At 39.4% G+C, this 16,171-nt stretch overlaps 1 protein-coding gene across 6 annotated transcripts in view; it reads left to right on the top strand.

Moving 5' to 3' along the window:
- Positions 1-16,171, top strand: part of ENPP2 (ectonucleotide pyrophosphatase/phosphodiesterase 2) — a 190,918-nt gene that overhangs the window by 137,768 nt on the left and 36,979 nt on the right. For all 6 annotated transcript variants that reach the window (XM_078153710.1, XM_078153709.1, XM_020975540.2 and 3 more), the window contains 7 exons: positions 216-341; positions 3,853-3,884; positions 5,626-5,753; positions 9,796-9,883; positions 10,053-10,140; positions 11,233-11,405; positions 12,448-12,499. In XM_078153710.1, the coding sequence (XP_078009836.1) occupies positions 216-341; positions 3,853-3,884; positions 5,626-5,753; positions 9,796-9,883; positions 10,053-10,140; positions 11,233-11,405; positions 12,448-12,499 (687 nt within the window). The remainder of the gene's footprint in view (positions 1-215; positions 342-3,852; positions 3,885-5,625; positions 5,754-9,795; positions 9,884-10,052; positions 10,141-11,232; positions 11,406-12,447; positions 12,500-16,171) is intronic.

Here is a 16,171-nt window from a genome sequence, read left to right as displayed (position 1 = left end):
TGCTTAAGAAAATATGATTATATGGAGTAGAAATAAGTATTTTTAAATGAAGAAAATCTTTTGTCAAAATCTTTTGCTTCTCTCTTTCTACTTTTCCCAAGAAATGGTTTGGAGAACTCTAAAGATTCTTGAATAAGCTCTGTTTACAAGTCCACACTACAATTTAAATTTGCACTTCACTTGTCTCCCTAAAATGCTTTTTTTTCTTCCCACAGGAATGGAGGATGTCACATGTGAAAGGACAGAGTTCTTGAGCTCCTATCTGACCAATGTAGATGATATTATCTTGGTGCCTGGAGCCCTGGGACGAATTCGTCCTAAGTCTAGTAATAATGCGAAATGTAAGTTGGCATTTAAGACATGGTTATCTTGTGGCTAATGTACTGGGAAAACCCTTTCCTTCTTGAGCTACTGTAATTAATTACTATTTAAAATTTTTAAAATTCATATATTTAGGGGTAGATAGGTGGCACAGTGGATAGAACTCCAGTCTAGGAGTCAGGAGGACCTGACTTCAAATGCAGACTCAGACACTTGATACTTACTAGCTGTGTGACCCTGGGCAAGTCACTTAACCCTGTTTGCTTCACCAAAGAAAATGAATAGCATTTAAAAAAGGAAAAAAAATGATATGTTTTGCTTTTACAGCACCTTAATTCCCAAATACAGTGTATCTTTCTCCTTTAAGTGGCTAGTGGATAGAATGCTGGACTAGGAATCAGGAAGACCTGAGTTCTAATCCTTCCTCGGACACTTGGTAACTGTGATCTTGAGCAAGAGAACTAACTGCCTTGTTTTCCTTATCTATAAAATAAGGGGGTTTGGTTTAGTTGCTTCTAAGGTTCTTTCCAGCTCTCAGCCTATAATCCTATAGCTTTCTCCCATGTCCTCCCCAGATAACCATTCCCTGTGGCAAAGGAATTAATTACTTATTGATGAGCCTTTCTTCTCCCTGACTTCCCACCAAAGCCAGTCCAAACTGCTCTGTAACAGACTTTTCTGCTGAAACTTCAGATCCCTTGAGTCTGATCAGAAGTCAGCTTCTGACCCATGTAAACATGGTTGGCAAAGGCCAGAAGGAAAACCCATTAATGCCTGGGGAAGTGGCGGCTGTTTTGAAGATGAGGAGTAATGGCAAAATGATCATGACTCACCATGCCACTTAAGTTACAGCTTTCAGGATGGGAAATGCTACAGTCAGATGAAACTTTTAAACTTGTAGGCTTCAGGGGATTTCGGATGATTCCTACCTAACTGAAGACTCCTAAAGTTGGCATTTTGTTTGTTTGTAGAAATAATCCATTTAGAAAAGGTAGACATTGAGGTCTTTATAGACTTCAGATGAGAGAGGATTCTCTCTCCAGTCCCCAACAACAACAAAACACACACATAGATCAAGAAACAGCAAATGAATGGAAGTAAGAATTGGATGTAGGAAATGCTGGGAGGCAGGGACATGCAGTGGATAGAACATTGGATTTGGAGTCAGAGAGCCTGGATTCAAATCCCGGCTCAGGTACTTTACTACCTGTGCCACCTTGGGCTAGACAGTTAACCTCTCTGGGCCCAAGTTTCCTTTCCTGTAAGAGGAGGGAGTCAGACTAGGTGATTTCAAAAGTTCTTTTAAATTCTGGATCTGTGATTCTGAAAAGGAACTTTATCAGGTTAAAGGGAACAGGGACTAGGACTGAGCCCTAATAAAATTGTCTGTCTTCAGACAGACTTTTTGTACCTCTTCCTAGCTTCCCTAACAACCTTTCAGGTGTTCAGTATGCTCCCCTCTCTCTCAAAGCATAGTATGAAACCCCGTTCTTCTCTAATGTTTCTTACAGGTAAGAACATTCCTTGATAGTCTTATCTGTCACTGTAGCATGAAAGGCCTTCGTCTGTTTCAGGACTCAATGAACAGTTGGGGAGATGTGTTTTCTGTGAATAAGGATCCTTTATTGGTGTCCCAGAGATCACACTGCTATAGGTGGTAGCTTATTTCACTCATAAATAGGTCAGCCACTCTGAAGTTTAAAGACTGGCCGTGCTAAAAGGGGTCCTTGGACTTCTGATTTCCTAGAAGTTTGTGGGCCTAGATTCTGAGCTTGACTGGACAATTGCATTACCATTGGTTTTTAGTCTCCTTTAGCAATCAGAGGATAGGACTCAGTGTATTGAGCTCAATTAAGGCTTTAATTTTTCTCTCTTCTTAAAAAAGAAGATAGGAGTGCCCCAAAGGGGGAGCTGAGAGTTAAGGAAAACCTTTTCAGAATCCAGTATCAATTTAGAGTGACACAAACACCACTGAGCAAAATTTTTGTACTTCAGCATCTCATAGCCGTGGGACTCAAGGCCTGGGTGTATAGAAATTGACAAATGGAGGACACTTTTGACCGCATTTCCAAACACCACAGTCCTCTTATATTGATGGTGTACTTTAGTGGGTTGAGCACTGGACTTAGAGTTAGGAAGACTTGAGTTCAGGTCTTTCCTGAGACTTAATAGTTGTATGACCCTGGGCAAGACACTTAACCAACTCTGTGCCTTAGTTTCCTCATCAGTAATATAAGGAGGTTGGACTTAATGACCTCTAAGGTACCTTTTGATTTTATGTGTACGGCCCTATGAGCACAGGTTATTTTGAGGGGAAAAAGCCAAAATACAAAAGCAGCTCTAAAGCCCCAAACTCTTTGTTCACTTTATAAACAACCTTTAATTACATCATTAAGTGTTTTCTAGGACAAGTTTATGGTCTTGGCTAAAATCATTCTTTGTTTGCTAATAGTGAAAAGAAAGGAGGGTGGTGTATGTGGACGAAATCTATGATAGGAGCTAGTGTTATTGAGAAAACCAAACTTTGCTTTTAAAATTAACTTTAATGAATTAAAAAACCCTTACCTTTAAAGTAAATATTATATAGTCTGTTATAAAGAAGTACAAATCATTAGGAAATTGTATTTTAAAAGTTCTGCCAGATTTATTTTCTAATATGAAGTGAGTTGTGTATGATCCTTTTAGCACATAGAAGAGCTCCCATTTGGAAGGTATTTTATATTCTGCAAAGTTCTTTCTTCCCTGAGAAGTGGATACTTCAAAGTATCATTACCACTGTTTCCCAGAAAATGAAACTAGGATTCAGACAGGTTGCGATTTGTCTAAAGATCTGAGAACTTGTAAGATTTTCTTCTCACAGCTTGAATCTGATGCTATTTCCATTACAGTTTGCTTTAGTGTATCACAGTGCTGAGAAGGTGTTAATTTGTATACCAAGAATGAAATATTTGCCTCTAGGGAAACATTTTTCTTACTCTAGAATTTGCCTCATTGATTCATCTTCACTTCCTTTCTATTTACTAAAGTTATCCCTTCCACATTACCACTTTTCCCATCGTGGTTTTGATATATTGTGGGTCAGCAATAAGAAATTAAAGGGGAATTTTTTGGGAGTTTTGTGGAAGCTGCAGACAAAATGTAGAGGCCAGCAGATGACACAGAAACAGTTTAGAAACTCAGAAATAAATAAAATATATGTATAGCATTATATAATATCAACACATTCTATCTTTTAATACCATAATAATTCAGACTTCTTCTGTGGTATGGAGGGAGGGCCAAAAAGTTTTACATGGATTTTCTAGATCATGGGGGGTGCTGTGCCCATAACCTAGCAATGTGGAAAGGATAACTGTATAAGCAGAAGTTGTTTTTCTTGAAGAGGTTAACAAATATGTGTGATATTTTAGTTCTATTCCACTGTAGCATCAAAGGAAAAATTCTTCTGGAGAAAAAGAGAAACTTACTGCCATGTCTAATAGTAATTATGTTATATTTCAAAGATATCTTTTTTCTTTTTCTCTTACACAGATGACCCCCGAACAATTATTGCCAATCTCACTGTGAGTACCTATCATTTGTAAGCTTCTGCTCCCGGGGCAGATTTCTCATGTTCATTTCACATGTCGGGACAGACATTTCTCACAGCTTTCCATGCCATTCAGGGTTTGTTGATCTGAAAGGTTTTATGACCTTCTGGACTATGGGCAGCTGGAGGCTCTGTGAGAGTCTTGGCAACAACCCTAGCCGAGTCTATTTATTTGCTCTGTCCATTAGAAATGTAAAGTAATCATTCACAATAAAACAAATATTTACTTCTACTCCAAAATATATCCTTATCCATCTTTTCCCAATCCAGTAGATGAATTTAAAATGTACATACATATACACATGTACTTACACACACACATGTATAGTAATGCATATATACTCTAAAGCTGAGGTGTCAAACATGCAGCTGTGGCTCACCACTCTCCCGAGTGTGGCCCACATCAGATCATGGGAAGTATTTAACAAAATAAAATACAGTAAAACATAGAGAATATTATGTTTTAAAACTAAGTCAATATATAGTCTTCAGGGATCCTTATTTATGGATTAGTGACCTCTCATTTCTACTTGAGTTTGACAATGCTGCTCTAAAGTATTTGACTTGCCAAAAGTTTCTGGTTTCTTGTGAAACAACTCTTTGAGTTAATATTTTTTTCTTTGGGGAGTATTATTGTTTTGCCTGAATGCTGAAGGATTTTGATCTTCTTGAAATCATGTCACCTTTGCATTTGAGCTAGAGAGGAGAAAAAATGAAAGTGGCCATTTTACCTTTCTGTGATCCTGATTCTTGTAGCAATAACCTGAATGATTTTTTTTCTAATGGGATTATATTGGGCTGACCTGCACAACTTGGCAGTAGGTAGGAGTCAAAATTAAAATTGGCTAAACTTCTTTGGGCCACAGATAGGTTAGACTTGGAGACAGACTGATTATGGTTGGTTGCTGTGGGTCATGTGACATAGGAGAGTGCACAGTGGCAACCCTACGTTTTTCCGCAGGCTGCCAGAAATCCTTTGGTGGGCTGTATGTTGCACAGGCCAGATGTTGGAGTACTGGTCAAAGAAATTATTAATGTAGCTTTAATATAGGTATCAGTAGCTAATTGAGTTTTATAATTGAGTTTCTTTTTATATCAGTATTATCTGGCTCATGATGGAAAGGTATAACCTAAAGGAGAGGCATTTGTTGCACAGTGGACAGAGAGCTGGACCTTGGAGTCAAGAAGACATATGAGATGCATGATCCTGGATGAATTGTTTAACCTCAGTGTCCCCTCCACTAGCCTCAGTTCTACCACTTACCCCAGCTCTGTAGGAGCTGATGTTTTCAAGAGAAGATACTTTGAGACAAGAGAAAATGCTTTCCTCTATGGGAGGAGGGGGCTGTCATCAAACCTTCCCCTTCCTCCCATCAAATTGGAAGAGATGGGCTCAAGGAGATATGCTACACATTTGGCTTTATCTTGTGGTTTACATTTACAAGTTCTATCATTCCTCCATCCCTCATGCCTGTATTGATGGGTTCCATTGATGCTTTACAGCCCCAAAGTGTTCCAGGGCTAAAATCATTTAAGAAACACTCATCAGAATGCTTTGTGAACTTATTTGTTTGGGGTAGTATAAAATCTAATTGGGGCAAACAGGTCCATAGATTTCTTACTCATGTATGGCATGTTCCTAGTGAAGTTTCAGTGCTACTAATACTCCTATAACTTATACCATGAAATCCATATTTCCCTCACTTGCATTTCAGTGTAAAAAACCAGACCAGCACTTTAAACCTTATATGAAACAGAACCTTCCCAAACGTCTGCATTATGCTAATAACAGAAGAATTGAGGACATCCATCTGCTGGTGGACAGAAGATGGCATGTAGCGAGGTAACTGAGCTATTATCCCTTCCTCTCTTGTTGGTTTTTAGGCAATTGAAGTTCTTGAAGGTTAATAACTAGAGAAAGGAGCTAGGTTAGGAAAACAAAATTTTACCCAGAAGGAATTCTGTTCCAAATATTCTAGTTTGGCAGTGTTGAAATGTTCTCCCTTTCCTTCTTTTTCACTCCCTTTCTTCCTCCCTTCTCTCCCCTCTCTATCCCTTTCCCTTCCTTTTTTTCTTTCCCTCTTTCCTCCTCTCCCTTTCTCTCTCTCTCCTCCTCTTCCCCTCTCCCTTTCCCTCTTCTTCTTTTCCCCCTTCTCTTTCTGTCTTCCCCTCCATTCCATCCCCTTTTCTCTCTATCTCCTTGTCTCCCCCACTTTCTTTCTCCTCCTCTCTCTCTCTTCCTCTGCCTCTTCCTCTCTCCATGTCCATCCTTCCATCTTTTTCCCTTACCCCCTTACCTTTCTCTCCATCTCTTCTGTCAATCCTCTTTTTTCTTATCTTTCCAGCTCTTCCTTTCCTTTCCTTTTTCAGGCTTTGCATCCCTCTGAGTATTTTTTTTTAAAGTGAAAGGAAGTACCAGAACCTTGTCCTAGTGAACTGGGTTGATTTAGTATTGGTTGAAAGAAAGACCAAATTTTGACATGTAGTAGTATTTATAGAGGACTTCAGTAAATTTTGTTAATGCTTACGGTATCTCCTTTTGGTGACCATTTTAACAAAATGGGTCTGAAATATTTTAAATATTGACTTTCTTTGGAACAAGGAAAGATTTTTACAGAATAGAAAAAGAGGAGTCTGAACTTTTTTCTTCTTGGGGGCTATGTCACTAGTTGGCCACTTGTTGATATTTGATATTGAGCAAACTGTCCATTGCTTTTGGCTCTAAACTCCAAAGAGTTAATCATTGAGAGGGTTATCCATCTACACACAAACCTGCCAGCAGCATCTTCTGCTGAGACAGATATGGATTTTTCCACTCCTCCAAGTTCCAACTTTCTATGGTATTTTAAAACATCTGTTGCTGTTTTTCCAGAGCTTTGGACTCCTTAAAAAAAAGAAACACACACACAATGCTTCAATGAATAAGTCAACATTTATTGAACACCCACTGTGTGTGCAGAGACCCCCATAACCAGTTGCCATTGGTAGCAGCAAAGGAAGCAGATGAAATCCTTGCCTTTTAGAAGCTTACAATCTTATGGGTGAGAGTGGACTACAAATGACAGAATCATATTAACATATAGTTATAGCTGTGCAGAGATGTACATGAGTGTTGTGTGTAGAGGTTATTAGTGGAGGATGGATGAAAGCCAGGCACTATGGGAGGGATAAGGGCTAAGTAAGAATACTCTGGGGAGTTTTTATGGAAGAGTTACCAGAGAGATGAGGAACAAGGGTTGGCCAAGAGGATTTGAGAGAGTGTTCTTGGGGAGGGTGGGGAGAGGAAGTGTTATGTTGTAAATGACAGCTTGGAGGGGAGAGAAAAGACCAGATGTTTGAGACAGCAAGTAGATTTGCCTGAATGCAAGTGTGAGAATGGAAGTGAAGATGGTTACTGGGACAAGCAGGGAAGATGGCAAACAACCTTGCCATTCACAATCAAGAGTTTTAATTTGATGGTGAAATTTTAAAGCCTTTTAATTCTCATCTCAGTTAAAATGAAGTTCCTTGAAGGCTGAAATTGTGTATTCATTGTCATCTCTGAATCACCTAGCACAACACTACCACTGGAGGAACTAGCCTTGAGATTTCATTGGTATAGGAAGCTCCATGGTGGGGAAACTCCCCCTGCTACTGTAGTTTGGCACCTTTTAGTGTCAAGGAGTTGCCCAAATTATTCAAATGATTAAATATCAAATGGCTTAATTTTTTTCAGAGTCACATAGGCGTATATAATAGAAGTAAGATGTGAACCTAGTCTTCTTGGCTATGAAGCTGGCTCTCTAGCTATTAATGCCATACTTGCCTTTGGGATTGCTCAATAATTATTTGTTGGGTTAACAAATAAAAAAAAACGTTTGAGGAAAGTTATTTTTATTGTCACAGGAAAGGTAGATTGAGGGATGTTGCTGGACCTCCTCTTTCTTATGTGAAATTAGGGATTTTGCTTCCTTGACAATGAAACCTTTGGTTCATTCATTGTGTTCTTACATTACCTTTAGTCCCTCGTGAAGGTTTCCTCATGAGGTATCTGGAGGATGGTATGAATTTAAAATTGTATGTATTTCCTGTTCAGTAAATGTCATATCTATAGTATTAAAATGGCAGATTAAACACACACACCTGGAAATGGTGGTGAATATACTCCAAAAAAAGGTGACCTGCTGGCTGATTCTTTTTAGATTTTTTTCTTCTCTTTCCCTCTCTTGCTATTTTCCCTCTCCTACCCATTTCTTCCCTGAATAACATGTACCCATCCTGGATCTCTATAGATAACAGTAATCTGTGGCTATGGAGCAAGCCTCTGTAGAAGGTTCTCACTTCATATCTCTCCCCCTGAAGCCTAACTCATCCACATTTTGGCACATGTATTGATTCTAGGCTATTTCTTATTCTCATTTGGGAGAGAACCAAATGGTCATGCAACAGTGGTGGATGCTGGGTATTTAAACTTGGATGATATCAGTCGTCCACCATCGGGCAATTCTGGGTAGGGGGTCTCAGGTTAAATATCTCAACATTATCTTCTTGGTATTTCATAGGACAGTAAGACATCCATTGTAGGAGTCAAGCCAACACTACTGTATAAGCATTTTAAAGGACCTATTGTGTGTAAGAACCTACTATGTATACATCTTTGCTAGATGTTGAGGTTATAAAAGTAGAGCAAAACAAACAAACAAACAAACAAACAAAACAAGAGCCCCTGCTCTCTAGGAACTTAGATTCTACTTCAAGATACAAAATATAAACATATAAGCAAATATAGTACTAGATAATTGGAGGAGAAAGAATACACTAAGGGGAATAGGAAAGTTTTTTCCCTAAAAAGAGCTGTATGAGCTGAATTTTGAATGAAGCTAGATAATCCTAAAAATATGAGGTGAAGAGGGAGGTCTGGGAGGCAACGTGTGCAAAGATTTGTAGGCAGGGAACCACTAGTTTAGTATGCCAGGTTGAATCCTCTGGGTGAGAGGCTCTTAACCTCAGACCCCAGACCCCAAAGGGTCCAAGTACTTGAATGGGAAAAAATTACATTTTTTTTTTAGAAAAGACAAATGAGTTCCCTTGTAATGCTATGCATTTAAATATATATCAATGGGTCCATATGTTTCACCAAACTGCCAAATGGGTATATGACCCCCAAAAGGGTATATGAACCCCTATCTAGAGTCTAGGCAAAATGAACTCTTGAATGAAACCCTGGATGGGAAGAAAAAAAGTCTTAGATTTTATTTTCTTCTCTGCATCTGATATATGGTACAATAAAGTCATTATATTTCTTCATCTGCAAATGGGATAAAACTTGATGCTTTGAAATCAAGCTGGAAACTTTCTGGGAAGCTGGATATCTTCAGAAAGTACCAGTGGTGGCATAATTTAGGATAGAGCAGAACACAAATGTTCAGAGAATCTTCCATGTCACCCTTTAAAAATCCAAGCTAATATAACAAGTATTTATTAAATGCCTAAACAGAAAAAAGCCAAACACAGTCCCTGCCCTCATGGAGCTTACATTCTGCTAGGGGTAAGGAGAGGTGAGAACAACGTGTAAACAGATGTGACCTGTGGTCCCAAATGAACAATTGGCTCACAGCTGTTTTTTCTTCTATTCTCATCCTAAGTGAACTAGTTTGTGCTTCCTTTCAATATCTTTTTATACAGTTGTTACATCACACCTTAGAGGTAGGTATGGGTATTTAGCAAAACCCGAGGGGATTCTCGGTGGTTGATAGTGATGTACAAATAGAAAATTATTTGCTTTTCCTTTTTTAAAAAAATCCATCTACCCCCCCCAATATCCTTTGGTATATTAAACCTGCATTTTGAGAAATGATCTCAGAATTCCATGAGAATCCCTGACTGATGATATTGTTTTAATGTAGGAAATCCGTAGATGTCTATAAGAAACCATCAGGAAAATGCTTTTTCCAGGGAGATCATGGATTTGACAACAAGGTCAATAGCATGCAGGTATGAGCCAGAACCACTCTATCCAACCATGCTTTGTTTCTTTCCCTGAGTGACAGTAAAATTGCTAGGCCATGGTGAGAATGGTAGGAGAAGATGAACCCAAACTAGGCCATTCACTTCCCAGTAGCAAGGCTTCTTAATTGCTTTTCCTCTCCTTTTCTTTCGGAAGACTGTTTTTGTAGGTTACGGTCCAACATTTAAGTACAAGACCAAAGTGCCTCCGTTTGAAAACATTGAACTTTACAATGTCATGTGTGGTAAGTTGTGCCTTTGATAATTCGCTTCCCTGACCATCATAGCCATTTCTTTCCCTCTACTCCATGCCATGAATGCCACCGGCTTTCTCCTTGGCTTGAGGGGCAAAATACTCATCTTCCTCTAAGACTTCTTTGTTTCTTCCCAGCATACATAGTGTTACTCTTGGCAGCCTCCTGGGGATGAAACATAGCATTACAGTTTGACACGCCCAGTCTTTCTGACCTCGTGAAGCAAGGGTCCGGCATAGAGATGGCTCTGACCCATTCAGTGCCTGCCTTGCAGCTAAGTTATAGTTGTGCCAACTCCCTGAGCCAGTCCAGCTATTTATGTGTTCCTTTTCCACCCCCATCGAGCTTTTAGTCACTGCCTGAGGACAACTTTTCTTTTTTGGGAGGGGGGCAGTGAGGGAGTGCCAGTCTGGTGGTTAGAGGAGGAGCCCTTAAGTCGGGACTCCTGGGTACTCTTCCCAGCTCTGTCTCTCACCTTAGGCTAGTCACTGTGTGCCCACTTGGCAAAGACTCCTCATGATGAAATTAGGCTTGTTTATCATGCTTGTAGGCATGAGGCCAGCACCCCTGCAGAGTCTATCAGAGGACAGGACTCCCAGGGACTCCATAGTTATTTATTAATTGTGGATCTCTTTTAAGAACTTTGGATGAAAGGCCCCATACACGTGCAGAATATTCGCAAACTGACAGTTGCATTTGCCTTCTTGAATTTTCACTTTGATAGCAACTGGCAGGGATTGACTTAAGCTCAGGTTAGCACCAGGCACCGTCCTTTATGTTGTATCATCCTTTACAGCCATACTAATAAGCTCACCCTAAGCATTTTCATAACTAGTGAGACTGGAGAGGAAACTCTTAATTATATTTCTTATTTTATCAAATTCAGAAGAGTCAGAGCCATAGAAATCTCTGATTTGAGCCTAAAATTGACTATTTCCTTTAAATGGAGTGAATACACACACACACACACACACACACACACACACACACACACATCCCCCAAAAATCTTTCAGTGTAGACTAAAATCAGTATCATTTCAATGCATTTGTTAAACAACTAACCTATTTTCTTTCTCTCATCAGATCTCCTGGGATTAAGGCCAGCTCCTAATAATGGGACACATGGAAGTTTGAATCATCTCTTGCGTACTAATACATATAGGCCAACCATGCCTGATGAAGTTTCAAGACCCCTCTATCCTGGGGCTCTGTACCTTCACTCTGATTTTGACTTGGGATGTGCATGTGATGATAAGGTATTGTCCAAGGGAGAATTAATAATTATGCTGATTATGAATGAATAGAAAAACATTTATTAAGTTCTTACTATGTGTAAAGCCCATAGAAAAATAAGAGTCCTTGCTCTCAAGGAACTCATGTTTCTAAAAGGAAGAGGCAATACATATAGAAAATCATTAGACAGAGTTTTGCTTGACACAAAGGATACTGGGAAATCTTAATCTTCATAATATCTTTTGCTAGAGAGAGGAACTCAGTGGAAGGCAGGTTCATTTTAGACCCTGCCCTGGGGGAAGGAGCTTTGTTGGATGGATAATGCATTTATTAAGGGCTTACTATGGGCCAGAGATTGTGCTAAATGAAGGAATAAAAAATACAAGAAAACAAGATGCTCCTTACTCTCAAGGGGCTTACATTGTATTGGGGAAAACAAAACACAAAGAAGAGCTAGAAAGCAGAGCGTAAGGAGAAGGTTAATTAATTACTGAAATATAAAACATGTTCCATTATAATGCAGTTTCGTGACATCACCTCTCTCATCCCTCCCATCCCCTCCCTGCCAAAAAAGCATTTAAAGGCTTCCATTTATTGAAAATTATCTTGATTTCCTGGGTTAATTCTATACCCCTTCAGGGAATAGAGAAGTCCTGTCCACTTCTTACCCAAAACCATTGGCTAAATGTGTTCGTGTGGATGGATTATTCCAAGAGACATTATTATTATTATTATTGATTATCAAAAAAGTAACCCTTCTCCATCAATTCCTGTGACAATCACTTTATGACACTTAGGATGAAAATGGACATTGAAATGTAAGTGCATATTTTAAGGGGGAAAAACCTATTCTTAGGGTTTCTGGTGTTTTTTTTTCTTTTAGAGTTTAGTGCATTTTTGAATTTGACTTATAATGGACACCTTTTAAAAAGTGGGAAGTTGGTATTTTTTTCCCCATCCCATCTTTTCGTGTACACTAGGACCTCAATGTGGGGGTGGGGTACAAGAAAAAGTGCTTCTGACTTTGCGATTTTGTTTCCACTTTTCTGGGTGTTGCCTATGAAGAACAAACTGGAAGAACTCAATAAACGCCTTCATCTCAAAGGGACAACAGAAGGTAAGGGTTATATGGTGGGAAAATCCATCAAAGAAATCTGTTCATTTTTTTGCCTTGGGAGGAGAGAGAGAGAGAGAGAGAGAGAGAGAGAGAGAGAGAGAGAGAGAGAGAGAGAGAGAGAGAGAGAGAGAGAGAGAGAGAGGGAGAGAGGGAGAGAGGGAGAGAGGGGAGAGAGGAGAGAGGGAGAGAGGGAGAGAGAGAGAGACAAACAGGGAGGGAGAGAGGGAGAGAGACAGACAGACAGACAGACAGAGAAGAGACAGAGAGACAGAGACAGACATAGAGACAGAGACATGGAGAGAGACAGAGATAGAGAGAAGAGAAGAGAAGAGAAATCATAGTTGGATAACCGACTGATTTTTCACCCATCTGGCAAATGGTAGAGTTTTCTTACATGTCTACAAGATCCATTTGTGTAATATTTAGTCAACAAAATACCACTCACTATTAATCTTTCTGAAGAACAGTCAGTCTGTTCTCTACATATCAGGTCATAGATTGCAGTCAGGGGAGGGCTGCAATAAGGTTTAGAGACACACTTGTGTACAGTGACACCTCTCCAAATGGGAAGTCAGCTCTTCAGCACTCTAACCTAGTCAGAACATTGCAGAGGAAGAGAAAGCTGAAACTATGTGAGTAAGGAAAAAAAGACCTCTCTATAGCTAAAACCGATGTTGCGAAGTCCATGCATTAAAGCTCAAGTTCTTCACTCAAAGGTGAGCCCCTCGGGTCCTCACTCACAACTATTTTTTTTTCCTTATACCTACTTCTAATAAGTCTGGTTATTTGGTTTCTAATTCCATCAAAGATTAAAAGTAGCAGGTTAGAAAAAAAAAGAGTGGGGCTGCTGCAGGTAGAAACACACTGAAAGCAGTGAGAAGTGGGAGCTGAAAGCCCATTGGTAAGAGAGATTTAAAAAATACCATTAAAAACAGAGATGAATTAAAAATTCATTCTAAGGTACTCTTGGTCTAGTCTAGGGGCACAAAGCCATAGTATACTTTATTAAGCTTTAGATATCATGAAGTCACAGAACAGTAGAATAATTGATATTCATATTGTAGACTCAGGGTTGGGAGGTATCTCAGAGGTCATCCTAATCTAGGATCTTTATTATATACCTGAAAAGTGATCAATTAGCATTTGTTTGAATATTTTAAGTGAATGGAAACCCATTACTTCTGGAGGAAACCCAATCGTCATTTGGATAACTAATTGTTAGTTTTTTTTAAAAACCATTCATATCAACATGAATTTGCCTTTTTACCATCTTGTCTCTCTTTAAGTATTCCATGGTACTTGTCTCCCCATTCTCTGATCAGAGGACCTTGCCTCATATTTACTGAACAAATTGAGGCTATTTGTTAGAGTTTCCTCTTTTCCCCTCATCCTCATCTGATATCACTCAGTCATCTTCCTCCTTAAAGAGATGATTCTTCTCCTTGCAGACATCTCTATACGTACCCTTGAGCTAGCCCATCTTGTTTCTCCAGCAGATTGCCTCCACTATTACTACCACTCTTTCATCTTCAGTATTTCCATATCTACTGACTTCTTCCCTGCTATTTACAGTGTGTCTACATCTACTTACTCCTTCCTTCAAAAACCCTCATTTGATGCAACCATTCCCTATTAGGTGTCATCCTGTATTTTACTTCACCTTCTCAGCTCAATGTTTTCAAAATCTGACTACTCAGGTTCTTCCATTTCTTCTCTTCTTAATTCTTTGCATTCTGGCTTCTATCATCACTTAAACAAAACTTACCTCTTCAAAGTGAACAATGAGCTTAATTGCCTGATCTAATTGTCTTTTCTCAGTGCTCATACTTCTTCGCCTCTCTCCTCCTAGATGCTCTCTTTTCTCCAGTGTTTCTTGACATCCCTCTCAACTGGTTCTTCTCCTACCTGCCTATTTAATGCTCATGGTCCTTTGTTGGATCCTCCTTTGTGTCATGTCCAATAACTGTAGCTTCCTCCCTGCCAAGATTTAGTCTTGGGCGCTTTTCTCTATACTATCTCACTTGATCATCTCATCAGTTCTGGTGGGTTCAGTTATAATCTCTATGCAGATAATTCCCAGATTGATCGATCTATATATCTATCTATGTATCTATCTATCTATGAGTCAGGAAGATCTGAGTTCAAATCTAGTCTCAGACACCCACCAGCTGTTTGCCTTATACGGTGGAGAAGGAAATGGCAAACCACTCCAGTATTTTTGCCAAGAAAATCCCATACAGGGTCACAAAGAGTTGGACATGATGGAACAACTGAATGACTATATATGCATGTATGTATATATGTATAAACACATATATACACAGTATATGTATGTGTATATGTACGTATACACACATATCTATATCTATATCCACATCCATATCTATTTCTATATTGATCTATCTCCCCTGACTTTTGGACACGTCAAATTTCATGCCCTGAAGACTTCTTAAACTTGACATGTGTCTAAAAGAGAATCCATTATCTTCCCCTTAAATCCTCCTCTCTTCTGAACTTTACTATTACCATCGAGAACACTGCTGTCATCCCAGTTACACAGGCTTGCAACTTCATTATCGTTGACTCTTTACTTGGACTCAGCGTATTGTATTTTTGCCAAATCTTGTCTTTTCTACTTCCATAGCACGTATGCTTTATGTCCCCATGTGGTCCACCTACACAGCTCCCACCCTTTTGTAGGCTCTCATCCCCTCTCACTTGGACTATGGCAACAGCCTTCTGGTTATTCTCCCTGCCTCAAGTCTCTCCCTACTCACGTCTATCCTCCACTTAATTACCAAAGTGATTTTCCTAAAGTATTGGCCTTAGCATGTCACCCCCTTACTCAGTAAACTCCAGTGGCTTCTTATTCCCTCCAGGATTAAATAGAAAGTTCTCTGTTTGCTATTTAAAGCTCTTCACAACCTGGTCCCTGCCTACCTTTCCAGTCTTTTTATACTTTACTCCTGTCTATGTACTCTACAACCCAGCACTACTGGCCTACTGGCTATCCTTTATACCTGACAGTCCATATTCCATTTCCATGCCTTTGAATGGGTTGTTTCCCATGCTTAGGATGTGCCCTCTCTTCATCTCTGCTTCTTAGTTTTGCTAGCTTCCTTTAAGATGAAATTCTACCTTTTTTCAGGAAGCCTATCCTGTTTCTCTCCCCCCCACTATTACTTGTTCTTTCCTGTGTCAGATTTCTTTCCATTTATCCTATATATTTTTTTCTATGTACCCAGTTATTTGCCCGTTGTCCTCCCATCAGACTGTCAGTGTCTTAGAGGTAGGCACTGATTTTGCCTTTCTTTGTATCCCTAGTACTTAACACAGCCCTTGGCACATAGTAAATGCTAAATAAATGCTTATTAGCTGGCTCATTGACTTCTTGAGACATGCAAACTGTTCCCAATTCTATATTCTAGGGCCAAGTAGAATAAACCCATTCCTTCTGACATGACAGCCCTTCTGATGATGAAGATAGCTCTTATTCCCCACAGTCTTCTCTTTTCCAGGCTAAACATCTTCATTTCCTTCTACTGACTCTTTCATTACAGGAGTGTGAGGACCTTCACCATCCTGATTTCCCTTCTCTGGACATTCTCATTAATTATTAATTGATTATTCTCATTAATTATTAACATCCTTCTTAAAATATGGTGCCCAGAA

The sequence above is a fragment of the Phascolarctos cinereus genome, unplaced genomic scaffold (genome assembly GCF_003287225.1).
Source record: "Phascolarctos cinereus isolate Bilbo 61053 unplaced genomic scaffold, phaCin_HiC Scaffold_4;HRSCAF=312, whole genome shotgun sequence".
NCBI lineage: Eukaryota > Metazoa > Chordata > Mammalia > Diprotodontia > Phascolarctidae > Phascolarctos > Phascolarctos cinereus.
This window is presented reverse-complemented; position numbering and strand designations above follow the sequence as displayed.